Source organism: Vipera berus, assembly GCF_964194415.1.
Source record: "Vipera berus genome assembly, chromosome: Z".
Classification (NCBI taxonomy): Eukaryota; Metazoa; Chordata; class Lepidosauria; order Squamata; family Viperidae; genus Vipera; species Vipera berus.
Genome location: NC_138205.1, coordinates 40,914,618 through 40,942,527, shown reverse-complemented (window position 1 = coordinate 40,942,527; position 27,910 = coordinate 40,914,618). Strand labels below are relative to the sequence as shown.

The 27,910-nt window shown below is 41.7% G+C and overlaps 1 protein-coding gene across 2 annotated transcripts; it reads left to right on the top strand.

The window, feature by feature from the left end:
- Nucleotides 1-94: 94 nt before the first annotated feature.
- Nucleotides 95-23,585, top strand: LOC308677396 (26S proteasome non-ATPase regulatory subunit 11). Of its 2 annotated transcripts, XM_081343721.1 has the most exons (15): nucleotides 97-276; nucleotides 1,400-1,595; nucleotides 4,047-4,148; nucleotides 4,355-4,479; nucleotides 4,657-4,728; nucleotides 5,416-5,473; nucleotides 7,418-7,612; nucleotides 13,513-13,657; nucleotides 14,681-14,741; nucleotides 17,600-17,662; nucleotides 18,914-19,039; nucleotides 20,236-20,271; nucleotides 20,643-20,694; nucleotides 21,043-21,185; nucleotides 21,297-23,585. In XM_081343721.1, exons 2-14 carry the CDS (start codon nucleotides 1,505-1,507, stop codon nucleotides 21,183-21,185), a joined length of 1,269 nt encoding a protein of 422 aa, XP_081199847.1. In that variant the 5' UTR covers nucleotides 97-276; nucleotides 1,400-1,504; the 3' UTR covers nucleotides 21,297-23,585. The 2 variants fall into 2 exon arrangements, with proteins under 2 accessions (XP_081199848.1, XP_081199847.1); XM_081343722.1 differs by having other exon boundaries at nucleotides 95-276; nucleotides 21,043-23,585.
- Nucleotides 23,586-27,910: the final 4,325 nt, after the last annotated feature.

The following is a 27,910-nucleotide window of genomic DNA, read 5'->3' as shown; positions in this document are numbered from 1 at the left end:
ATTTCCTTTGCTAAGACAATTAGTACGTTTTGCCTCATTTTAAGACCTTTCTTGCCACAGTTATTAAGTGAATCACTGCAGTTGTTACTAACACGGTTGTTAAGTGAATCTGGCTTCCCCAATTACTTTGTTGAGTATTTTGGTCACGTGACCATGAGGATGCTGCAACAGTCACGTGAAAAACTTTCATAAGTTATTTTTTTCAGTGCCATTGTAACTGAACAGTCGCTAAACCAATGGTTGTAAGTCAAGGACTACCTCTACAAGGCAATTACAGTAAGAGCAACAGCTAAGCATAATCCAGAAAACCACTATTTAATTATTCCTTATTGCCATAAAATCATTAGAGGCTTTAGGTCCTCTCCTATACCTAAGGTTTTAAGTCCTCAACTTAAAATCACAATTGAGCCCCAAATTTCTGTTGCTAAGAGAGATGGTTGTTAAATGAATTTTGCTCCATTTTACAACCTTTCTTGCCACAGTTAAGTTAGTAACACAGTTATTAAGTGAATCTGGCTTTGCTTGTCAGAAAGTCACAAAAAATAAGTACATGATCCCAGGACACCTCAACCATCATAAATATGAGTTGATTGCCAAGCACACAATTTTGATTGTGTGACCATGGAGATGCTGCAATTGTTGTGTGAAAAACAGTTATAAATCACTTTTTCCAGTGCTGTTGTAACTTCAGATGATCTCTAAATGAATTGATGTAAGTCGAGGACTTACATGTAATATAGAGATAATGCCAATCTACTTTGCAAGGTTGTAATAATTCTCAGATAATCTAAGTAAGTAAAAATTCAAACTGCCATGAAAGAAATATGTATATACACCTTTCCCTTGCTGCAACTTGAATTTGATTTAACTCCTGATTCTGTGCAGATTTAAGACATCTAATTACATTTCATATAATTCTTAGGAAGAGAAGCTTAAATTCTGTGATCTAGCATCATAGGCCTGATCTACTGAATTTCAAAACATTTGTTTCATTCAAAATAAGTGGTTTTCCATTAAGTTGCAAAAATAGTTGGGCTGAGGATAAATCACTTGATTTTGACTTGAAATAGTGGTCTCTTTATTCTGAATTTATAAGGGGATACTGAAGAAACGTTTAGAAACAGTCTTATTTGAAACTAGGGAACGGTTATAAAATGAGCAAATATGTAAATCAATTTCAGTCAATTGCAAGTATGTGTGTACCTAACAATGGACGTATTCTACGCACTTCTACGATTTTGAGTTAGCGAAGAGCGTAGACAGGTTAACTTCTGCCTCGCTTCATTGGTATCATAGTAACAACAACTTACCCACTTGATTCCTACGATGTTCATAAAACACTACATTTCCCAGCCAACACTGCTTCTTGGTAGGTAACCATAGAGTTATATCATTACAGCTTGACGCAGCAAAGTCGAAGGAAAGGAAGTGAGACAAGCAGTTTCCGGTGGAAATAAGGCCCTTTGATTCCGGCCGGCGTGAGTGAGCGAGTTTGGCTTTTAAGATGGCGGCTGCGGCGGGCTTGGAGTTCCAGCGCGCCCAGTCTTTGCTGAGCACTGATCGCGAGGCCTCCATTGGCATTCTGCATTCCATAGGTGAGTTGGGCCCTCCGAAAAGGGGAAAACTGGCAGGTAATTTGACTGCCGTTAGTGGAAGGAGATTGATGCTGGGCCTGGACGGGTTAGCCTGGAACCGCTGCTGACTCACTGTGAGCAACTCCGAAGGAAAGTGGGAGCTGTTGAGGAATTTGGAAATGGGAAGGCTAGTGGGAAAGGCCTGAGCAGGTCTCTATATTCAGCATCGCTTCGTGGAAATGAAGAAAGCAAGCGGGGCTTGGAAGACAGGAAATGTTGGGATTGAACTGAGGCGAGGGTCGAGGCTGACAGGTGGCCTCGGAGCACCAAGCGGACCCTCAGACCTGTTATACTGACTTTTATTCAGAAGAGGTGACTTAAATATTAGAAGCTAAACCCGGCGGATTTGCCCGCTAGGAATGGTTTCTGCTGCCGCTTTTCACCTACTTTGTAGCCCTTGCCCTGGCCTAGTTAGACTAGTTTGTAACTTCCTAAGCAGGCTGTCAGGCCTGCTTCACCTCCCTCACTTTTTCGGATCTCAGTTCGAAGGCCATTTTCTTTGGTGCTAAAGGAAATGAGTGGATGACAGTATACAGAGATTTGGAAAGTGTATGAGTTTTTGAAATGGAGGTTGATTTTCTAATGTGAGTGAAAAGTGGATTCTTGGTCACAGTTAATATGTAAGGAAATACATTACACTTGCTTTACTGGTAGTTTAATATATTCATCATTCAATATTTATATCACTAGTTTTGACAGGTGGTTGCAGTACATAATACATTTTACATGGTGTGAAAAATTTCACTTGTTGGTTGTAGAAAGTCAAGAGACTCTATTGGTAAGTGTAAATTAATATATCCTGAATGTTTTATTGATTCACTTTTAGTTGGGATTTTCACGGTAGGTAATAGTTTGCTTGATAGGACTGCTACAGAAAGGAAAAAAGGAAACATGCTCTAATGAAACGGGATTTTTTTAGGGAGATGGAATGTTATGGTCTGGGGATGGCTGTAAGAATAGTAATGTGAAGAGTAAGAATGGTGGATCTAAAAAGAGCTAATACAGAAATTGGATATAGAAAAAAATGGCAAAGCAGCAATAAAGCTATTGGTGGACCACATTTTAAATGTTTCTGTAAAGGTATTTCTGGTAAGTTTATTTGTTCCAAAAGTCTATTATAAGTCCATGTTGGTAAATATATGGTGTGAAAATATCAGCTACTGTTATTAAACAAGGTAGCTACTATAGTTATGTCCATTATGAGAACAGCTAACTATTGGTTAACTACTAGATTAGATGAGGTTTTGTTCTGATTTTAAAAGGACTATCCTTGTAATGTTCATATATAAAAAGAATTTGGTTGAATTAATTATATAATTTTAGCCATATCGAGAAAGTTTAGGTTTCCCAAATCAGATAGCAGGATAAAATCCAATTTGCTGTACAGAAGGTGTGTAATTATGAGAATTACCCTTCAGTACAGATCCTCTTACACATCTGTCTTAATACTCTATTTCAGTCTTGGCCCATGGACCCCTTGGGGGCCACAATGTTACCACAGGGTGCCTGCGAAGGCTTGAAGTAATGTTATGATTTAAATCTTGAGTTAAGTCTTGGGGATCTGTGGCCATATTCCATACATTTTATTTCACATTTAAGTTGATTTTCTGTGAAACATGTTAGAGTTAAGACAACAACTTTTTTTCTCGGACAAAACAAATTTGAGTAAGGACCCCTGCTGTGGAGCTTTTTTACTTTTGTGAGCTTGCCAGCAGAGAAGAGAAGAGGGAGATGAGTACATCACAGAGGGCAAACTGCTACCTTTACACCAAAGATTCCCTGGTCTTGTAGTGCTTAGTGAATCCTGGTAGTAAGTCACAAACAGATAAAGAGAAAACTGATTTAGGGAATTGGTTCCTATGTATTTTCACTGTACTTGACATTATTTAGCCTAAGACAAAGTAAATTTTATGAGATTCTGATTTTTCTAAAATAAAAGTTGGCTCAAAATTGATATTTATTTGGCTCAGTAACTTTGCTATTGAGAACTGTATTTGGGCATTTTGATATTTATGTCCCTGTTCACCGCCCTGTATTGGCTTCTCTGAATTATAGTGGATTTGTGTCTGTTTATACAAATACATTGGCACTGGTGACATATTTGTTCCTCGTGTTAAATATTTTTGTATGCATTATTTACAATATCTAGTGTAGGAGGTTCATTTCACAGTTGTTCCTATATTTATGTTGATTCAAGTATTAACACCAAATGGGGTGACATCAAGTCGCCCTGTATAAATATTCTATTTCATCATGCAGATCTTTCAGCTCCTTTCCAAGACTCTGAACAATTTGTCAGGCATGTGCTTTTGGCTTATAAGAAGGAAATTTAAAATAGAAGTTTTGGGGACTTGTAAACAGTCTTTGATTTGATATATGCTCTTCTTTCATCAAAACCTTTTATCTTCCCAGTGAAACGTGATGTTCAAGAGAATGATGAAGAAGCGGTCCAAGTCAAAGAACAGAGTATCCTGGAACTTGGAAGTCTCTTGGCCAAGACAGGACAAGCAGAAGGTAAATTCTATGTTTAAAGCAATTTAATGGTCACATTGCTAGTAGTTTTTCTAAAAATATGCCTTTTCTTTTTCAGATAACTGACTGCTGAAATTTATATGTGGTCACTTTTTTCTAGAATATAAACATAACTTTTTATAATTCATTCTGATACAATTTCAGATCCTGAATTATATTGCTACTTGATTATTTTATTATTAATATAGAGCTTGGAGGACTTCTGAAGTATGTGCGTCCTTTCTTGAACTCCATTAGCAAGGCAAAGGCAGCCCGTCTGGTTCGGTCCCTGCTAGATCTATTCCTAGACATGGAAGCTGCAACAGGACAAGAGGTGAGACAACTGAAATTCAGGCACAGGTATGCTACTGCAAATTCAGAATGTTGGCAGTTGTTTCTGAAAAGTCCTCTTGCAAATGTTCAGAAACAGCTTATGTAGAAAATGGTATCATGACAGTAGTGATGGTTCAAATAGTAGAAAAATAATTAATGAATGTAGTTTTTCTTTTAGGTTGACCTATGTCTTGAATGCATTGAATGGGCCAAATCAGAGAAGAGGACATTCCTGCGCCAAGCTCTGGAGGTAGGATGTAAAATATGCCCATTGTAATTAATGTAGTGATGCACAATATTCTTTCACTTGTTATTTGGGTATGGAACCTGACATTCTGTGTGTCAATATATTATACGCAAACATTTGTGATTACTTTTTTCTCTAGATTATTGATGGCATATTCTCAAGTAGTAGTTTGGAGTATGATAAGCTCCCAAACTAATATTCACATGTTATTGCAGGCAATTTTTCCTCCAGCTTATAATGCATATATATTTTTCTTTTTAAAAGAGCTTTCTCAGATATGAAGTAAGATTTTTACTTATGTAAATGGGTTAATAGAATGGTGTTTCTATCTGTATGCGTTAACACATGCAGTTCCATGTATTATTATTATTTTTTATTATTATTATTATTATTAATTCGGTTTATATACCGCCCTACTCCCAAAGGACTCAGGGCGGTTTACAAGGCAAATGCCTTTAGTCCATGTTTCTATCCTTGAAACTATCATTTCAAAAGCATTTCTTCTGCTGATTTCTTTTGCATTACTGTGGATGTAACTTTCTAGTATGTGGGTTTTTTCTATGTTTTCTTGTCACTCCTGAAACATTAAGATCCTTGTCTGGTTTGTATTTTACACATTTTGGCTCTTAGATCAGTACCTAATTATCATAAGGTAGTTTTGATAATGATTCCTTACTTTTCTCTCTTTAGGCAAGGCTGGTTTCTTTGTATTTTGACACAAAAAGGTATCAAGAAGCATTGCAGTTAGGTAAGTTGACTTTTGTACCATATTTTCCGGCGTATAAGACGGCCCGGCGTATAAGACAACCCCCTACTTTTAAGAAGTTTTTCAAGGTTTTTTGTCTTATACGCCGGAAAATACTTACATGCCCTGCCCTCCCTGTCGCAGAGGAGGCAAAGCCCCGACTGGCCCCGCCGGCCCTCCTGCTTCTCCCGCGCTTCTGCCGGCCCCTGAGGCGCAGCGTTTCCCGGGCGGCAGGCAGCGCCGGAGGGTAGCCGCCACCCCGCCACGGCCGGCGCCCCTCCTGCTTCCCCCCCCAGGCCTTGAACTTCTCCCATTCGGCGCAGGGCGGGGCAGCTCCGCCCGCAGCCTCTTTTTCATGTGCCGCTTCCCTCTCACCGTCGGCTGAGGCGCGCTCGGCCCGGGCTCCCGGTCCCTCTTCCCGGCCGGCTTCCCGCCCTGCCCCTCATGGAGCTGGACTGGGCGTGCAGCCTCTCGGTGTGGCTGCTTTTCCTGGGCAGCCTGGCGGTGCGGCTCCTGCGCTCGGACCTGTTGCTGAGCCGGCGGCTGCTGCTGCGCGTAGGGCTGCTGGCTCGTCTCGGCCAGCACCGCCCGGCGGAAGCGCAGCATTGGACAGGAGCAGGACTTCCCTGCCGGCTCCCGTCCGACGCTCTTCCCTCTTGAGGCAGCTGCTGCCTCAAGAGGGAAGAGCGTCGGACGGGAGCTGGCTCTTCCCTCTTGAGGCAGCAGCTGCCTCAAGAGGGAAGAGCGTCGGACAGGAGGTGGCAGGGAAGTCCTGTGTGCGCGCGTGCGCGTGTGCAGGACTTCCCTGCCGCCTCCCGTCCGACGCTCTTCCCTCTTGAGGCAGCATCCCCGAGGACTCCTTAGGAGCCGGGGAGCGATGCTGCCTCAAGAGGGAAGAGCGTCAGGCGGGAGCCGGCAGGGCAGTCCTGCACACGCGCGCACTCCCCAGCTGCTAAGGAGCAGCCGGGGAGTGCGTGCGTGCGCAGGACTGCCCTGCCGGCTCCCGCCAGACGCCACCCACTGATTTTCCAGCGTATAAGACGACTGGGCGTATAAGACGACCCCCCAACTTTTGAGGTGATTTTCATGGGTTAAAAAGTCGTCTTATACGCCGGAAAATACGGTAATCATCCCTAGACTGATCCCAATGATTATTTACAGTTATTCTAGAGATGTATACAATGGTGAATGCATGAAACAGCTAATTTGAGGTGATTTTTACATGAACTGAGAACATGTTTGGCCTTGACATGGAATGAATTAGCGCTATTTTTGATCTGGAAACAGTTTGAAACATTTGTAACAAGCTGCATTGTTTTCAGGTAGGATAGAGAGAGAGGAAAAGTCAAGGCCATTGGGGTTGGTAGAGGCTATGGGGAGAGGGGAAGATCCTAGAAAGATTGGGGATGAGCAGGAGAGAGGAATACTGGAAGTTGCTAAGGGAAGAAAAAAGGCGTTCTGCACCAGTTTTGCCCTACTTATCTCATAAAATCACTCCCACAGGATATCATATTAGCTAAGTATTCATCTTTTGTTTTCCTGATGAATTACAGCCAGTCCAAGATGTTTTGGTAAAATGTCCAGAACCCAATATGCTTGTTGTAGATTTGAAATGAAATATACTTTCTTAATTTTTCATAGTGACTTAGTTGAGCAACTGGCAATTGCTGAGTTTTCTGCATTGTAAAGAATAATAAAGTATCTTATTAATGACTAATACCATTAGTTAGGCAACATAATGTATTTGGAAGCTTTGGGAATATACTGATATTGAAAAAGAGAGATATTAGTTTTTGCATTTAGTGTATTAACTTTGTATGTGCTGTTTTCACTCTTCCTATATTTTGATCAGAGTAATGTATTAGATTTTTTTTCTAATTGAGTTAAAGGATTCAGAAGAAGGCTTTTAATATGGTGTAAATGCCACCATCCATGTGTTTTTATCAGGATCACAGCTGCTGCGGGAGTTAAAGAAGATGGATGACAAGGCCTTGTTGGTGGAGGTGCAGCTATTAGAGAGCAAAACTTATCATGCCTTGAGCAACCTGCCAAAAGCCAGAGCAGCATTAACCTCTGCCCGAACCACAGCCAATGCAATCTATTGTCCACCCAAGTTGCAGGCAGCACTGGATATGCAATCAGGTAAGGCCTTGTGCTTTTTTCGTATTATGGGTGCCTTGATTTTGGGTCATCAGTACTTGCACAATCTGAGAAATAAAATCTAGCATTTTCAAGTCTTGAGTCCCCGGATTATTTTAATTTGCAATGTACCGCAGCCACCTTGCTAGCTGTCCAGGACCATAAGAGCTTTTGCATTCTTATAACAACCAGAGCACAAAATGGGGAAAGATTGGCTTATAATCTCATGCAGAACAAACTGTAGTCATAGAAAAAAGAAAGAGCCAGTTTGGTGTAGGGGCTGGCCTAGAAAACAGGAGGGAGAGAGTTCTCTAAGCATGAAAGTTGGCTAGGTGACTTTGGGCCAGTCATTCTCCCTCAGTCTTACCCACCTCACAAGGAGGCAGCAATATTAGGCATGTTCACCACCTTGAGATATATAAAAACAGGATAAAAATCTAATAATATTGCAAAAATGTTTATGAAAGAATCACACTGAAGCAGTCTGTCTAGGGAAGATTGTAGTATGTACTGTATGTTCCAAAGATTATTGTATGAAGTATGAATAGATAATTTTATTGTAGGCTGAGAATATATGCTTTGAATGATACAGTTAGTCCTCGAGTTACAATGACAGAAATTTCCATTGCTAAAGAATGTGATGTTGTATGATTGTATTACTTAAGTGACAGCAGCCATCGTTAAGCAAGGAACTCATGGCCTTGTGACCGTGATTTCTGATTTCTTTGATTTTCCTTGTGAGAAGCCATAGGAAACATCAGAAATTATGATCACATGGCTGTGGCTTGCTGCAATGTTGTAATTGCAGGCATTACTGTGGGAACATTGCAGTGGCTGGAACTCCGAGGATAAGTCTCCTCATTCAAAGCCATTGTAAGTTTGAGCAGTTGCTGAATGAATGGTGGTAACCTAAGTACTACCTGTAATTGCTGGATTTCTTCTAGCATTTTGAAAAGATTTTATTTTATATGAAGAATTCATGCAAAATAGAAACATCTGACCATTGGGTGATGACAAGAACAGATAAATTTTGTTTTATGTTAAGATGCAGTCATTAGCAGCTAGATACAAACAGAATTCATCTGAATAGTTAGATAATGCTCTTTTGTTAAAGTTTATCCTGAATTATACATCTGAACATTTCTTGATTATTTCCTTGACATGACTTCTGTGATTTAACAGGTACTTAATATTTTATTTATTTATTTATTTATTTTTATTTTATTGCATTTATATACCGCCCTTTCCCTGAGGACTCAGGGCGGTTTACAGGGAGTTAAAAATCAACCATACAAAAGTTAAAACCCAATTTAAAAAATATTAAATCAACCCTGTACTATTAAAAACCCCAATTAAAATGAATGTCTCCTCAGCCTGGGCCCGAGAGCTCAAAGAGCCAGGTCTTCAGGCCCCGGCGGAATGATCGGAGGTCGGGAGCAGTCCTCAGCTCCACTGGCAGCTGGTTCCAGAGGGCAGGCGCCCCCACTGAGAAGGCCCTATCCCTGGGTGTCACCCGCCGGCAATCTCTTACCGGCGGGACCCTGAGCAGACCCTCCCTGTGGGAGCGCACTGGGCGAAGGGCGTTTGATGCCGGCAGCAGGTGTTCCCTCAAATACCCCGGACCCAGGCCATGTAGGGCTTTATAGGTGATAACCAGCACCTTGAATTTCACCCGGAGGGCAACCGGAAGCCAATGCAGCTCGCGGAGTAGAGGTGTTACATGGGAGTATCGGGAGACCCCCATTACAACTCGCGCGGCCGCATTCTGCACCAGTTGAAGCCTCCGAGTGGTCTTCAAGGGCAGCCCCATGTAGAGAGCGTTACAGTAGTCCAAACGGGAGGTCACAAGCGCATGAGTAACTGTGCGTAGGGCGTCTCGGTCCAGATAGGGACGCAACTGGCGCACCAGGCGAACCTGTGCAAAAGCCCCCCTGGTCACGGCTCCTATGTGATCTTCAAAATTGAGCCGTGAATCCAGGAGGACGCCCAAGTTGCGAGCCCTATCAACGGGGGGTAACACCTCACCCCCCATCGTTAGAGGTGGAATAACTTGGTTAACCCGAGATGCCGATATGCACAGCCACTCAGTCTTGGCGGGATTGAGACGAAGCCTGTTTCTCCCCATCCAGACCCGAACTGCCTCCAGGCACCGGGACATCACGGAGAGGGCATCACTGGGTTGGTTCGGGGTGGAAAGAAAAAGTTGGGTATCATCAGCGTACTGGTGATACCCCACCCCGAAGCCATGAATGATCTCGCCCAGCGGCTTCATATAGATGTTGAACAGGAGAGGCGAGAGAACCGACCCCTGAGGGACTCCACAAATGAGAGGCCTCGGGGCGGATCTCTGCCCTCCCGTCAACACCGACTGTGAGCGGCCCTGGAGGTAGGAGGAGAACCACCGTAAAACGGTGCCTCCCACTCCCAACCCCCTGAGACGCCGCAGCAGGATACCATGGTCGATGGTATCGAAAGCCGCTGAGAGATCTAATAGGACCAGGACAGAGGAGCAACCCCTGTCCCTTGCCCTCCAGAGATCATTCACCAGCGCGACCAATGCCGTCTCCGTGCTGTGTCCGGGCCTGAAACCCGATTGGTACGGGTCCAGATAATCAGTTTCCTCCAGGAACAGAGGGAGCTGATGCGCCACCACACTCTCAACAACCTTCGCCAGAAAGCGAAGGTTGGAGACTGGACGGTATTTGTCTAAAGCAGCCGGGTCCAAAGCAGGCTTCTTGAGAAGGGGTCTCACCACCGCCTCCTTCAAGGCGGCAGGGAAGACACCCTCCTTCAAAGAAGCAGTTATTACTGCATGGAACCAGCCTCGTGTTCCCTCCCGAGCCGCATAAGCTAGCCAGGAGGGGCACGGATCCAACAAACAGGTGGTGGTGCTCAGTCTCCCCATGATCCTGTCCACATCATCAGGGGAAACAGGGTCGAACTCAGTCCAGATAACGTGCTCAAGACCGCCTGATTCCTCCCCATCAGACTCTGCCCAGTCAGAGTCCAGGCCGGTCCGGATCCGAGCGATTTTGTCCGCCAGATGATGACTAAACTCCTCGGCTCGTCCCTGCAAGGGATCCTCTCCCACCTCCTGGTTAAGGAGGGAGCGAGTCACCCTAAACAGGGCGGCCGGGCGATTATCTGCGGACGCGATAAGGGCGGCAAAGTAGTTAGACTTCGCCGTCCTTATCGCCGCAAGATAAGACCTTATAAAGGTTCTTAACTGCAATCGGTCGGATTCGGATCGGCTGGATCTCCAACCGCTCTCTAGACCTCGTCTCCGACGCTTCATCTCCCGGAGCTCCACAGAGAACCATGGGGCCCAACGGGATCTGCGCCGGGTCAGAGGTCGCGTGGGTACAACGCAGTCAAGTGCCCTGGTGGCAGCCGTTTCCCAGGCCTCCACCAGAGCATCGACTGGGCTGTGGGTAAGGGTGATAGGTATAGGCCCAAGCGCCCTCTGGAACCTATCCGGGTCCATTAGGCGCCTGGGGCGGAACCACCTGGTCGGTTCCGCCGCCCAGCGGCGGGGGGTGGCATGACGGAAAACCAGCCTCAGGAGGTGGTGATCTGACCATGACAGAGGGGTGATGGATGGGGAGCCCCCTCCCAGATCATCCAACCACTGTCCAGACAGGAATACCAGGTCGAGAGTATGATCCCCCACATGAGTCGGGCCCTCAATAACCTGGGTCAGGCCCATGGCTGTCATGGAAGCCATGAACTCCCGAGCTAACTCCAACGACCCTCCCAGTGACTATAAGCCTGGGGAACTCCACCGCCAACCCTGAGAGGATGTCGAGCAGCTCAGGCAGGGCTGTTGCCACACAGCTGGGCGCCAGGTATGTAAGCAACAAACCCAACTGAACCCGAGAACCACATCTCAAGAGGAGGGATTCACTCCCGGCCATCTGGACAATGGTGGCCTCCCGGGGACACAAAGTCTCCCGAATAACCACTGCCACCCCACCCCACCACCCCTGCCCTGAGCCCGTGGCTGGTGCAGCACCCGGAAACCTGGCGGGCATAACTCGGTGAGAGGCACCCCTCCCTCCGAACCCAACCAAGTTTCCGTGATGCACGCTAGATCCGCACCTTCCTCCTCGATCAGATCATGGATGAGGGGAGCTTTGTTAACTACGGATCTAGCGTTAAAATAGACCAACCTGAGCTCAGGGGCCTGATCACCCTCATCCCCGGGTAAGAGGGTGCTAACCGGAGGGTCGGAGCGCGCCACCGCTCGGATATAGCGGGGGCGCGATCCCAGGTGTTGATATGGCCCTCCGCGCAAACACCTGCTGCCATTCCCTATCGCTGTGGGGATTTGAAGCCCCACCCCCACATTCCCAGAACCAGCAGCCACCTCCCCCGACCCCGTCCCGTCAGGACCTCTAACAGGTCCAGACTGAGTGCCGGTTAAAGATTCCCTCCCTGCCCCTCCCTAACCTTTTAAAATAACCGGCTAAAAATTTTATCAGGGGCCTCTTAGCACGTCTCCACTCGAGGCCCCTAGTTAAGCCCAGCCACCTCTCGGAACCCCAGCAGTTGGGTCCGTCATCAAGGGGAATGTTAGAAAAGAAGGCTGGTCGTATCCAGGAGGGAGAAACCCCTCTGAGGGCGCACAAGTCCGATCCAGAGTATTGTACGCGAGCCATGAGATGGAACTGTCCATATGAGCCATTGTTCACAAATGGGGTCAGAAGTTATTAAGCTGATGAGATGTTAGTTCAGATGTAAAAAACATTAAGTCCGGAACGTGTCTTCATCCAGCAGTCTGCCAATCCGGCTCTGCTCTCACCTGAGCCGGTCCAGACAAGAGCCCATGACTGTCCTCTCACCTAGCCATGAAATCCAGCCTGGGATGGATAAGGGCAGCGTTGCTGGGGAAGCAAAAGTCCACCTTGCTAGTCTCTCACACCAGCAGGGGATTGATAGCCAGTCCAGAGCCGCCCTCTCACCACGGCCTGTCCTAGACTCCTTCCGGAACATCATAGGGAGGTCACGGGAACAGGAGAAAAAATGTCCCAAATCCTGTTCCAGCATCCAGTCCATCTTAGAAAGTAGCAAGCACACTAAATCCATTTCTAGGGCTGCAGGGAGCTCAGTTATAAATGTCAAATGCTCAGATTCAAGCAGCCAAATCTCCATCGTCCTCTGAGAAAAAGGAGACAGAAAAGTCTCCCCCATAGCCTCCACGCCGAGACGGGAATCCGCAGCCATTTTATAAGTGGAAAGGCCAGGAGCAACAGACAGGAACAGAGAGATCCACACGGCTGCAGACGGCGCCCTCCAACCGAGTTCAGGCGCCTGATGATCCATCCAGAGGTCCGCAGCAGGATCCTAGGCTGCCGAAGTCATCTCAGTCTGAGAAAGCTTCCCCAACGCCCGAGGAAGGGAGAGCGAGCAATCAGTTCTAGCCAGCACAGCGCCTGACAGCTGATCCAGAGCACCAGCTGATCGGCGGCAAGCTACAGGCCGCCCGGCCGCTGCCGCTTCTACTTCTCTGGGGGGGGGGAAAGGCTCCACTCCGCGAAACGGTGCTAGCCTGTTGTTCCTACACCCCCCCCTCTGAATATGCCCTCCGAATATATAGTTGATGTTGTTTCGAGCCTCATTCAGTCTGCTATCAGAAAAGTTGGTGAAACTAAATATTGGAAGAAACTATACCTATTATTTTGCATGAATATGTGAAAATAAATTTTGTGAAGATTAGAATAATTTTAGCTATAGCACAAAATTAATTTTTCTTGTTCTAACCCACAATAGGGGGATAGATAAGAAAGTTTAAAAATTTTCTGGCTTGGAGAAATAAATAGGATTTGGCAGCAATGTTTTCCCTTATCTTGTTCTCCAGGTACCTCAGTTATATTCAGACTTCTTTTTTATTTCCCCTTTAATAGGTATTATCCATGCAGCAGAAGAAAAGGACTGGAAGACAGCATATTCTTACTTCTACGAGGCATTCGAAGGTTATGATTCTATTGACAGCCCCAAAGCCATCACTGCACTGAAGTATATGCTGCTGTGCAAGATCATGTTAAACTTGTATGTGATTTCATTGATTGACATAGGGAATGCAACATGCACTTACTTCCTTTTTTTTACACCTGCACAGAGCACAGTTGCTCTGATCATACCACAGGCTGCAGTTTGTTAAATTCTTATATCAATAAGTTTGAGTTTCAATTCCTGATGGTGACTGAAAGGATATGAACACCAAGAGGAAAAAGGAAAAAATTAAAAGCCAGGAAAGGGAGCAAACAAGGGTAGAATGTTTGCCTTTGTGTCCCATTTAGATTTCTCCATATTGGAATTGCGTTACCACGGGCAAAATATTACCTCTTTTAGCTCTGCTCTAAAAAACCTAGGCAGTGCTTGATAGAAGCAAACCTTTTAAGAGTGAAAAGGCCGTTACATTTGAGTTCCTTGACATCTAACAGAATTGAGCATTATAAATGCTTTTGTAGTCAAAATATTGAGGAGGCTCAGTTGACTACTGGGGAGGTTGAAATATATTTTTACTTTTATTTCTGACAGATAAGAGAAAGCAAAGTTTCTCTTGGCTTTTCTTCATCAGAATGAATGACATTTGAAAAAGGAAGCCCTAGAAACATTTTGTCCAGTCCTTTATATCAATAGTTATTTTATTATTGATGTCAGAACATCTGGTTTGTAGTCCATGTACATTTCTTGATCTTTTTATTATTACTCTGACATTTCCAATGGCTACAAGCAAAAGCTGGTTTCTTTTTCTCCTGATTTTCTTTGGTTTATGCTTATTTGGCATTCCCATAAAGCAGGGGTGTCAAACTGCCGGCCCGTGGGCCGGACACATCATCAAGAAACCATGCCCACCTCATTGCTGACAATGGCAAAAAAGCTCCGATACGTTGCGTGACGTCATTTGACATCGTGAGTTTGACATGTCTGCCATAAAGCATTTTTAATATATTAATATAAAACTGATATTAGAATGCAGATTTTTCTGGAAAGCAATGATTATATGGTGAGGTACCTTTGTAGCCTGAATTCAGGGATTCAATAAATATTTCTCTGCTTTTTTTACAGACCTGAGGATGTCCAAGCATTGGTGAGTGGGAAGCTTGCATTGCGGTATGCAGGCAGACAGGTATAAAAATCCTGAACTACTATTTTTTTGTTCCTGAAAATTTTTCCAATTCTAGCTGACTCCTGTTAAAAAAAAGTTTCTAAATACTGCTCAAAACAGTTACCCACTAATTTGTTCTACTACCAGCAGTATTTTATGAGATGTCTTTTATGCATCCTGTGTGGTTTGGGAGCCCATCAGTTGGCATGTTTTCCTGTCTGAATGCAGAAAGGTGGGCTAACAGCATTAATGTAGTGATTCATTAAAATGGGGTTTGTTAAAAAAGCAGCATCCCTGATCTTATGTCACTGTATTACTATCATTGAGCTCAACTGAACTGGATGGCTAAGGGCCTTGACTATATGTGGTGTTGATGTATCAGTTTCTTTTTGTCCCCTTTCCTGATCTGAGTCAGACAAGTCATGATGGATCAGATCTCTGGCATAGTGATTGGCAAGATCAGGGCAAATTAGGCTGTTTTGGACTTGCTCAAGTGTGAGGTTTACTCTGCTTTGATGATGGAGTTAAATTGTAGGGCTCTTGAGATTTATAAAGGCTTTGTGCATTGTTGTCAAATTCAAGGATACCAAATCAGTGTTTGGGCTGCTGCACGCATTATTTCTAGCTTTTAAGTTCATTATGTTCTCAGTATTCTTGCTCACAACTTGGTCCAAAAGAGTTAATTACTACTATTTCTAAGGCCTCGCCTGTAACTTGTGTTTTTGGCACTATTTTAGGAGTATTATTTCAACTTTGTCGTGACAAGAATGCTAGGGTTACTGGTTGCTAGGGTTTTTATAATTTGGCATGCTGCCCTTGGCATTGGGCAAAATAATTTCTGCTCAGAGTAATAGATTGAATGCACTCCTTTTGTCATCCTGAAAAATGTGTAGTTGATATATTTGAAAAATGCCTCTCAAAGTGCCCAAAACGTGGAAGGAATTGTAATGGATTAAATGACAACAAAATAATTTGATATCTTGCCACAGTTGGATACTTTGAACAGGAAACCGTGTTTTCAAAAATAGTGGCTAAATGCTAGAATACAGTAATAGATTTTCTAGTAAGCCAGCACCCATTATTAACTCTATTAAGTGTAACTTTAAACAGCTTGATTTATTTGAATTATATAAAACTGTGTCTGTTTAGATTTTTTCTTTTTTCTGCAATGTAATGCTATATGATCTCTCTTTATTTGACTGTTCTTATTAGTCTTAACTTGGTTTCTCCAGTAGTTTCCTTTCATGACTAACTCTGAGATGTCCACTGTTAGTAGCAGTCTTTTAACCTTCCGTGAAAATTGCTAAACTATCTGCAAGTTTTACCCAAGAGTTTCAAAAGCTGTTTTTTAAGGAGCCCACATTCTTGTTTATAGACAGTTAATATTCGAAGATAGAAATTATTGTGCAGTCAGTTGGCATCATCTGGCAACAAGGTCTGTTGTAAATTTATTTGAAGGTTGTTTAACTTGCTCCTCCCTCATTGAGGATATATGAATTGTTTCTTCAGGGTGGAAAGCTAAAGGAAGCATTCTAATCACCTGTTTCCTTGTTTATAAGACGATGTCAGCTCTGGAAATGCTTGCCTTTCAAGTTGTTTCCAAATCCCAATTCAGATGGTCATATGTATTTGAGGTGTGAATAAAGTATGTAGATTGGTCTTGTTAGCTTTATTTACAGTCTTCTTGTCCAGCATAATCATTTTGTATTCTTGGTGATTTAGTTAAAATCTGGACTTGTTCTGTTGTACAGGGGAGGGGATTTTATCTTTTATTTGAGAGATTAAACTGGATTAAATTCTGGTTTTCAGGATATTACAACTCTCTAATCTTCAAGGGATAGTTAAAACACCAAGCAAATAGATTGTCTTGTCAGCTCATCAGAGCCAGTTTCCTACTTCCAGTCCTAGTTAGCACTTCTGTGAGTTTAGATCCCCATTGATGGATTTGAGTTGCACTGACTATTTGGGTGCTTTCAGGTACTTCATTATAGCAGCCTAAATCTCTGCTTCTGTGTTGGGATCATTTTGTCTGGATAATGTTTTTTGAAAATATAAGGTAAAGGTTCCCCCGCACATGTGTGCTAGTCGTTTCCGACTCTAGGGGCCGGTGCTCATCTCCGTTTACCTGAATGCTTTTGTGATTTAGCAACTGTGAGTTAAATGAGCATAGAAGAATTAAAACAGTCTTAGTATTTTGGTCAAGGTTCCTTCCTGAATTATATGCGGCTGCGCGAGTTGTGATGGGGGTTTCCCGATACTCCCATGTAACACCTCTACTCCGCGAGCTGCATTGGCTCCCGGTTGCCCTCCGGGTGAGATTCAAGGTGCTGGTGATGACCTATAAAGCCCTAAATGGCTTGGGTCCGGGATATCTGAGGGAACACCTGCTGCCGGCATCAAGCTCCCTTCGTCCAGTGCGCTCCCACAGGGAGGGTCTTCTCAGGGTGCCACCGGTAAGAGATTGCCGGCGGACGACACCCAAGGATAGGGCCTTCTCAGTGGGTGCGCCTGCCCTTTGGAACCAGCTGCCAGTGGAGCTTAGGACTGCCCCCGACCTCCGTTCATTCCGCCGGGACCTGAAGACCTGGTTCTTCGAGCTCTCTGGCCCAGGCTGAGAATTCTAATTTTAATTTTAATTTTAACTGGGGTTTTACTTATTCAGGGACGGATATAATTTTTTTAATTTGTTTTTAACTTTTGTATTTTTGTTTTTAATCACCCTGTAAACCGCCCTGAGTCCTTCGGGAAAGGGCGGTATATAAATGTAAATAAATAAATAAATATTCTATCCAACTAAAGCAATTTTCTCATTTTGAGAACAATACAAGTACTATTACTATCTAGTGGTTCAGAAGCATTGGCTCTACTCTGTTTTGCAGACAGAAGCTCTGAAATGTGTAGCTCAAGCCAGTAAGAATCGATCGCTGGATGATTTCAAAAAGGTAAGCACCTACAATAAGGAAAATGGGTTGAATATCTTTGGATTAGGTTAATTCTTAGTCTTAGAAAAGGAAAAGCATTGAAAAACGGGGGGAAAAGGGAGAGATGTCTTCAGTATACATTTTCAGAAGTCATTTGAGAATAGCCTTTGTTAAGGTGGACTGGGCTATTATTACAAGGCCACGTTTTCAATTGTTTTCACTCAAAAGTCTGATTTCTTCAGAAGGTGCATTTGAAGTTGCAGACTTTTCTTCATTGAAAGTCAGAAAAATCAATAACCTGGATCCTGCTATTGTATAAGTCACCCAGTGAAAATATTCTGAAGATGTTTTAGGGAAATTTCAGGCTTCTCATGCACAAATCAAAGCCAAACTAGATGAACTGTTGGAACAGAAAGAAAAAATTGTTAACTTCTGTTACTGGGAAATCAAGTACTATGTTCAAATATTTCCTTCTTCAACTTTGGTAAAATATCTATATAGATATATCTTGGAAGAATATCTTAATTTGCACAACTGACCTGAATTAGGGCTTATTTACAAAACTACATTTTAGTTTGATTAGGGCTACTTCTATATGAGAAGCTATTTGGATCCGAAGTGGAAATGATACTTATAACAAGGATGGGGATTCTTGCTATCCCTCTTGAATCTCCATAAAGAGATGGTAACAGATTCAACTAGCATACTTACACTCCCTCCGAAGCACTGTTTTTGCTTCAGATCTAAACAAACATGGATCACTAGGAATACCATATGGTTTCTGCAAGAGACCAAAAGACCAAGTGCCTAATGGATACTCATGGTTCTGTGTGTTTTTAGTGAACATTATTTTCATTAGTCTCATAATTTCAGTCCCATATGTAATTCTTTTTAATGAAGTTTTTAATCATGTCAAAGATTATTCTAAAAATGAATGGCCATGAATGGTCTGCAGGATCCAATCTGGGTTGGTCACCGGGACCAGAGATTTAGTTTTCCGAGCTTTTGGACTCATGCTGGAGTCCATCTTCAGGGAACGTCTCTTTATCGGGGAGGGGAAAAAAACAAAAACATTCCAGTAGAGAGAAGTTCCCTGAGCCCAAAAACTCAGAAGACTAAACTGCTGGTTTCAGTGACTGACCCAGATTGGATTTTGCAACATTATCCTGCAACACGTATATTTGCCTTCATTCATGAATGATCTGCAATAACTTAGAATGATAGTGAGATAGCCTCCTGCATTCAGTAATTATTGAATTTGATCTGCCGCAGGCATTGAAAGATTATAAAATGGAACTCAGGGATGACCCCATCATCAGCACACATTTGGGCAAACTGTACGATAACTTATTGGAACAAAACCTCATCCGGGTTATTGAGCCTTTTTCCAGAGTGCAGGTAAAATGTTTCTGCAGAGCTTCCCATGCTATTGTCCTGCTTCAATGAAGTCATGGTTTTGTCTTTTCCCATCAAATTGGGCGTGAAGAGTTTATTTTAAAACATTGGCATTTTCACATAAAAGTAATCCAAGATTTGCTTTAAATCTTCTAAACCCTTTTAAACTTCTCTCTTATTGAACAAGTTACTAATTATGTCTTATTTGGCCAATTCTGATTTGCCTTCTATTTCTTTTGGATGGAGTACAAAACCAAAGTGGGATTAAACTATTATTGTGGTCTCAAACATAATGACAAACCCTGGTTAAAACAGGGAAGGATTTGTAAACTTAGAGCATCGTGTTGTGGTTGTATTGAGAAAAAAAACAGTGATGGTTTCTTATATTGTACTTTTTTAAATTAATTTGGTCATCATGCTAAACATAGTATTGCATAGCATTTTAGAAGAAAATGTATATGAATAAATAAAATAAATAATAATTTTGTCTAAGCCAGTCCATTTTGAAATTTTCTGTACATGATTTAGGACTAGAGTAGTACAGGAGGAATTACAGGGTAGAATGAATTGTATGAGACTGTTCCAAATCTTGAACAGTAGTTTTGAATATCAGGTCAATAAATGGGCTTAGTTTTTTGTTGTCCATATCTGGATTCAGTCAGTCTTATCAATATCTTTTTTTAAGTGAGGTCTTCAGAATTTGATACCGTATTTCAAAATGGATAATTGATCACACAGCTGATAAGGTTATTTCAAATAATTGATCATAAAACTAGTAAGAGTATTTCAAGATGACATCTTTTTTTAGAGAACTGTGGTATGGGTGGATAGTCTTAATTTTTTCTATCAAATTAATAAAAATGTAATTATGTTAAGTCTACAACAAGCAGAAAATATGTGGAAGAGACACAAATATCTTCCTAATTCACATGAATATAAAAAGGCAATGAGGTATAGCACAATCAAACTTGTAAGATTCTGTTGTTATAGCCACTCTTAATAAAAGTTGTTTTAGCCTTCTAGTGAAGTGGATTCTTGGCCTGGTCTATCTGGTAAGGCTGATAATTTCTCACAATTAGTTGTGAAGGCAATGGTAGAGGCAAATAGTGTGAAGATTAACAGATAATTATTCCATATTGATGTTTCTATCAGAAAAATAACACTTCCTCATTGTGGCCCCACCTTATTTGCTTTTGCAGATCGACCACATATCTAGCCTTATCAAGTTATCAAAGGTAAGAGTTTAAATGTTGCCTACATAATGCTATTTTCAGTCATTTTTTTGTTACAACGTCAATAACAGTGATTTAGTAAGAAATTCCAAATTCGATTCCAACTCTTTTAAAAAGACTTAAGTAATTTTCGCAGAATTTAAATGAAAAGAAAAAAAACTTACTAAGCCTGAAATAATGTAACTACATATCTGTAGAAATAAGCTGTATTGCTAAACAGATACTCATGGGTTGAACTGTAAGGACTTTGGCAACTGTTTCTTTGAAATAAGTAAGTAGTAGAAAATAGTTTTTCAAGGGGAAAAAGGGTGTGTGTGGAATTGTTCTAAGCAAGGAGCTTTCTCTCATTTGAATGTTTCCTGATTCAATTTCAGGCAGATGTGGAAAGAAAGCTCTCTCAGATGATTCTGGACAAAAAATTCCATGGTGAGTCTTCCACGATTCTTAAGAAAAGAGTATGTTTCTGCCCTTTGTAATATTTGATGGTATTTCTTTTTGAATAAATATGTACCTAAACAAACATTAACAATACATTATAGATTGTATTATATTGAGGAATTCCCACAACTTGTAGGGTTTTTCCTTTATCCTGATCTTTAAAACTACTGTATTTGGAATCTATATAGTTGGGGTCTAATTTTTATTTATTAAATAATTAATCCAAGCTACTCTACTTGCTCTGCTCCTTTGAAGTCTGTCAAAATTAAAGTGAAACATTCTGTGTTACAGATATAAATTATCCAAGGATCTTAATTGAAACTTTTCTCTCCTTAGGGATTCTTGACCAAGGTGAAGGCGTCCTGATTATTTTTGATGAACCACCTGTAGACAAAACATACGAAGCTGCTCTGGAGACCATTCAGAATATGAGTAAAGTAGTGGATTCATTATACAACAAAGCTAAGAAGCTAACATAGGTGAGGGGGTTCTTACAGCCCATGGCTAAAGCTGTAACAGATGTCTGTACCCCCTCCAGAAGGATTGTGCTATTGAGTGATATGCCTCCATCTTTTTTTTTCCCCTTGCAGAATTGAAAACTGTTGGCTGTTTGGAGCGTTGATGCGTGAAACCTTTGGGGGGGCGGGGGGTGGGTGGAACAAAAGGCTAGAAGATGGTGGGGTTTTTTTTGGTTCCCCACGCCCCTTTTGCTCTCCTTGTCACTTAAAAAGTTTAAGACAGCCTTTCCCAACCTGGTGGCCTCCAGATGTATTGGAACTATAGGTCTTTGAATTCCTAATCAACATGGCCAGGAATTCTAGGATTTATAGTCCCAATATATCTGGAGGCCACTAGGGTAGGGAAGGCTGTTTTAAGACTTCCTCATCTGATCCATTTGTCTATACAATTGTGTGTTCCAGTTTCCACATAACCTTTTACCTGCTGAACTTTGTACTGGGATGGGGAAATAATGTTTTTTAAAAAAGAAGTGTTTCGGGGTGGGGGGGGAAGGGAAGTAGTGGCAGCATCCTAAATAAAAGGACTGAGGCTTATGCTACCTTTAAAAATGAACAAACTTGCTTTTCATTTTCTTGAAGGTGGCAAAGGGATGGGCCAAGATGTCTTGTAAGTCACAAGAACCCAGCCACACAAAATTCCTGCATAGAAGGTATTTCTTCTGTGCATTGTGTCCAACATGATTGTCCGCAGGCATACATGCACTGGGTAATCAAGGTTGATTACTGTTTCTAAGCATGTGCCCAGGTAGCAAATGTCCATGAGTGCATGTTGGTTTCCCACAAACTCCCTCCATAGCATTGTGTTCTATGTAGGAATTTTGTCCTTTGTAAAGGGTAAATTAGAAATTGGGAGCTTATATTAACTTTGTGTTCAGAATTCAGGAGTTATGGGCAGTCAGGGTGGCTAAGCCACATCAATTTTTACACTTATTGAAGAATGAGTAAAAAATATTACAGGCCTCTGTCATCCTTAAGTGCCCCATCTACAATTCCTAGGCCTTATCACACGGGGCCTGCTTAAAATACAGTTTCCCATAACAGTAAAGGGGCAGAAAATAGCCACTCTTGAACAGTAGTACGCAAGGTTTCCTGGTTCTGTACTGCATGCTTTTTTTTTAAAGGCTAGAATGTACTTGCCTTTTAATTTTGCAAGATATGCCATTGAAAGTACAATTGAGCTTCTGTTCCTAATAGTTGAGTTCTTTAAAAAACAGTAGATGGGATTTTATTGGCGGAAGGCTGGTTTGAGCCATCCAGAGGTATTTTTAATCTCTGTTCCATTCCCTGAGCATCAAGAATAAAGCCGCCCTTTGAGGGTGAGGGCATGGCTGCATATTACACTACCCATGTGGCTGCTATCTGAAACTGTATTCTTCTGTTACTGTGCCAGATACCTATGGGGATTTACTGCAGAACAGATTTCTTAAAGTTTACTATACGGTCATTTCAGCAATGAATTTCCTCATAGGCTATGTTAAAGATCAAGCAACTAATTTCTCCAATATAAAATTAATCTGACTACTAGATATAATGATGGAGCAAGTGATAATTATTGAATTTTCTGGCAACCTGTCTTTTGCAGTGGTAGGAGGGATCCCTTCCTGCTTCACTATTACTTCCGGAAAACAATTTTTGGCCATAAAAGAGAACTTTGGAGAACTTTTCAGAGGCAACCTTGCAGCAAACAATAAAGCAGCCTTCTTATTCCTGGTGCCCACAAGCTATCTTGGTTTTCAGCTCGAGTAATTACAAGCTGGCATGGTCTGAGGAGCCTTGACATGGATTGTGTGTGTGGAGTGGGGGGGGGGAATCCTAGAATGAAGGAGAATGCTGTAAATGATTTGCCTCTTAAAACTGTCTCTGTTCAAATCTAGAGGAACTTTAGAGTGATGGTTTTGTGTGGGAGAGACAGGGCACTCTTCACCCAGGTGTTTTGTCATTGAATAATGAAGTTATATTTAAGGTGTTGCTTGACATATGAGTAGTGTAACCTTCCACATCTTTGCCCTCATCTTCCACCTTCTTTCTCTGCTTTCTCATAATTTGTAAACTTGCTTCTCCTATGCCACAAAATATTTTTGCATACGTATGACATCTTTTAACTGGCTGTATCTACCCCTCTTTTTTCATGCTGCTTTTCTCTTATTTTTTTTCTTTTTGTGTACTCAGCATTTTTAAAGTTTCTCTCTGTGTCAGCCAGTTCAAATGTTCTGGGGAGAGGTGGGTTTGGTTTTTGTTTTGTTTTGTTTTTTGGTCTTGGGGGAGGGTTTGGCACCATGAATTTCAAAATGTACAAATGGTTCACGCTAACACACACCAGGTATATCTGATGTTCAGATGGCATACAAATAAAAAATATTCTTTTTCAAAAAGAGCCTGTCTGTTTTCATTGCCTACAGAGGCACAAATGTCAGCTCTTGAGAGTATCAGTGGCATAGCGACTCAGTCGATATAACTCAGGGGTGTCAAACTGCTGGCCCGCGGGCCGGACGTGTCATGCGGAAGCCGTACCCACCCCATTTCTGGCAATGGCAAAACCATCCTAATAATGTTGTGCGACGTCATGTGGCATCACGAGTTTGACATGTCTGCTAAAACTGTTAATCTCCATAGCCCAAGTTACCTTAGTAAGATTATTGTCTTTACCGTTACTCCTTACAAAATCAGTCAAGCCGATTATTGACTCTATCCTACTTTATGTGATCTGACTGGGTCTTGTCTGAACATGGAAGCATTTTATTACACCTTGTCAATAATAGGTCAGTCTTCTGAAGAGAACCCACCTAGTATCTGAATATGTTATGGTAAGAAGTGAGCATTTTGAACTGTAAAGTCTTAATCAACAACACCAGTCATGTAATTGCTAAAAATTAGATGTTGCAAGTAGCCACTTCAGACCTCTAATTTTATACAAATTCAGTGGATAGCCATGGGTTAGCTTTTCTACCTCCCTCTGTATAGTATCTGTAAAGAATTGTTGATTGCATATAAAGTGCAGTATAATTGAAGGAACTATTAGTTCCAAAACATTCATTGTTTAGCTGAAGGTCACTTAAGGGAGGATGCTATCAACATTATGGAAAACTTAACATGGCTTCTCTAGAATTTATAAAATGTGTAGCTTGTGGGGATGGTCCAAGTGCAGAGTTGGATCAGGGATTATTCAAAAAAAAATGGAAAGTCCTCTATGAAGATTCTTCAGTTTATGGAATTTTTAGTTTTACTTGCATGCTTTGCTTTATATACTTTTTCAGAAAAAAGCTTCATAAACTCACCAACCTGTAATACTTAAAAATGACTTACTTACATTCTGAGATTTGTATTATCTCCATCAGTGTTTTCATGTTGAGGTACTTTAGAAATGAGCTAGCTAGAATTCAAATATTCAATTATAATTAAAAATAATATCATCATAGCCTGTGCTTGCTGTCTTAGTTTCAGAGCCAGTTTTTCATATCAACTATGTGTTAAGCTGCTTTGGGATGCGGTGGCTCAGTGAGTTAGGACGCTGAGCTTGTCGATCAGAAGGTCAGCAGTTTGGCGGGTCGAATCCCGAGTGCCACGAAACAGAGTGAGTGCCTGTTACTCGTCCCAGCTTCTGCCAACCTAGCAGTTTGAAAGCACGTAAAATGCAAGTAAAAAAATAGGGACCACTACGGTGGGAAGGTAACAGCGTTCCATGTGCCTTTGGCGACTAGTCATGCCAGCCACATGACCACGGAGACGTCATCCGACAAGCGCTGGCTCTTCGGCTTTGAAACGGAGATGAGCACCGGCCCCTAGAGTTGGAAACGACTAGCACTCATGTGCAGGGGAACCTTTACCTTTATGTGTTAAGCTATGACCATTACATCTACATTCCACTACTTCACCTGAAAAATACATGCATGTTCTTACCTTACTGCTCTATAAATAGGAATTATCAGGGATGTATATGATAGGCATATATATATATATAAATAGAAGAGGAATTGCAAAAAATCAGCTTTACTTGGAGCACATCCTGCTGTGATACTTCTTAACACCATCAACCATCCACATCTGCCTATCCCAGGTCCTTGGCAAAGACTCAATAGACAGACAAAAATGCCAAATCCAGTCTGAACATCTGGTTGGCTGAGCATCGAACCATAATAGAAGGGATATCTACATTGATAGGCTTATATAAGTTGTAGGTTTATCAGATAATGACCTTAGTTGAACTAAATATATTTCATTTGCTGGTTACTTATAAGTCATCTGGAATATACCATCTGGTAAGCTTCACATTTGCTTCAGAAGACTCATCAAGTGTGTGATATATGGTACATGTCTCTCTCTACATAAATGTAGAAACTAATGGAGAAAAGAGATGCTTGCATTGTGGGGTCCTTTGTGCTCTCTGAGCTTGGTTGTTTTCTAGCAGACGTTTCACTACCAAACTACGTTTTCATTAGAAGTACAACTGAAGTATATATACAAAGAGGGCTGAATCTAATTTTGGCTCTTTTTTCCAGGAAATGTTTACCTAACTCCCCCATTTTCCTATGTCACCTTGTTTTATTGCTTCCTCTTTTCATAAATAACACTATTATAAGCCCTTTCCCCAGATTTAAATCCTCAATTTAAAAGTCTTTATGTTAAAGTGCTGAAAAACTAATATAGAACATAATTCTGTATCATAATTTATGCAACTTAAGCTTGTTTACAGTCTTTGTGGGGGTCAGCTGTGTATTATTAGCTGCAATCTCTAAAGATTTTATTTTATTTATTTATATAGCATCTTGATTAAATTTATGAATAACTCAAGGTGCCAAGCTTATCCAACATACCTTCCTCCTATTTTAACCAAAACAGCTGGCCCAAAGTCACTTAGGTGGCTTTCATGGCTAAGGCAGGACTAGAAATCAATCTCCCACTTTCTAGTTTGGTGCCTTAACCACTAGGTCAAACTGGCTTCCATATATCTTGTGAGGAAGGCTGAATTATTGGGACTTCTAGTTTATCAAGATTAGAGCAAAGACGAAGAGAATCTTATTGAATATAACCATTTCCATGGTAGCAAAAAAGTCTGCTACTGTTGAATCTATGTCAATTCCATGTTATAAAGATTTTATGACAGCTTGCTTTAAATGTTAGCAGTGTTCAGAAATCCCCTTTGACAATTCTGTGAAGAATTCTGCAGATAAAAATGCCTGGATCTGTTCTAATGTGGGTTATGCTCAATGGTCGTTCTGGAGAACACTGTGCTTCGTCTTGGTAATCTTTGTTGAATATTTTTCACTTTGCATGTACTGATAATTGGACATGGAGAAACACATTTTTAAATGCCCTGAACTTCCTGAGGGAAGTTCTTTCACATGGATCTTTCCAAGCCTTAAGAAGTATTGACCAAACAAGACTGAAAAGACTTGTTCAAATTTTGAACAGTGAAGCCACTGAAATACATACATTTTTCAAAAGTGTATTTTTACAAATATACATATGTACATGGTACTTTACAAAATTAAGAGATAAAAGTCTTTGTCCTAAAATGGTTCACAATTAAGCATTGGGATGAAGCAGGGAGACAAGTGAAATAATAAAACTAAACATACCAGAATAAACACAATGAGTTGTTTTCCAAATGGACAATCTCATCCATCAATTTTGTTACAGTGGCTTTCTGAAATTGAAAGAAAAATCATTTTCCTGTTTTCTGCCATGTGATGCATGCCATTAAGAATATTAAGCAACTCCAGAACCTTTTGTGTTCTGTTTTATCCAGTGCTTTTTTTGTAAAAGAAAAAGTTGCTGGAACTCACATGTCATACAACCCGCCTTGCTTACCTTACAAGGTTCCATCCAAAAAAGGTGCCAGAACTCTGTTTTGAGCGTTCTATGACAAAAAAAGCTCTGGTTTTATCATAAGATACAGCAATACAAGATAGGGGCAGGGCTTTGTTTGTCATAGAACGCACCGGAACAGAGTTTCGGCGCCTTTTTTCAACAGATTTTCCAGAGTTGCATTCTTTTCCTATTGTTTCCCTTCCTATCCTTGTTTGTTTTTGAAAATGCTTCGCTGGCGGTATGGTGCGAGCGGGGTCCCCTCCAGCGTTGCCTGCCTCTAGGAGGAGCCATGAGGCACCGGAGCACCACAGTCAGAGCGTGCCTTGATTGGCTGGGTCGGACCATGTGGTGTGGAAGCCGATGGTGGCGGTGGGAGACACATAAACATGGAGGCCATCTTTCATGAGAGGGTGAGTGAGCCTTTTGCCTTCCCTTACAGAAGGTGGGGTGCGAGGTTAAAAAGAGGCCAAAGTGAGAGGAAAGAAAGGCAGCTGGTGTGGAAACTTGCCCGACAGCAAAACTTTGCTGTTTTGGTTCCTTGGGTAGTTGAAAGGCTGGGATGTCTACGAAAATCTCTTTTTAGTCTCTTATACCTTATATTCAAACTGCAGAGGGAAAGAATAAGAATAAAGCCAATGTCTTGTGATTTGGAGGTGTTATAATTAATAATATATATTAACTATGTATTGGTCAGATGTAAAGGTAGACCTACAGTACGAGGTTTAATCAGATCTATTAAATTGGAAGAAATATCAACAACCTAAGATATGCAGATGATACCACTCTAATGGCAGAAAGTGAAGAGGAACTAAAGAGCCTCTTGTTGCGAGTGAAGAAGGAGAGTGCAAAACCTGGGTTGAAACTAAACATTAAGAAAA

Bases quoted from the DNA above. Each gene is read 5' to 3' on its own strand.
- LOC308677396 (XM_081343722.1), top strand. From the start codon at position 1,505: ATGGCGGCTGCGGCGGGCTTGGAGTTCCAGCGCGCCCAGTCTTTGCTG. The intron at 1,596-4,046 runs GTGAGTTGGGCC...TTATCTTCCCAG, and splicing joins TGGCATTCTGCATTCCATAG to TGAAACGTGATGTTCAAGAG. The intron at 13,658-14,680 runs GTATGTGATTTC...CTTTTTTTACAG, and splicing joins TGCAAGATCATGTTAAACTT to ACCTGAGGATGTCCAAGCAT.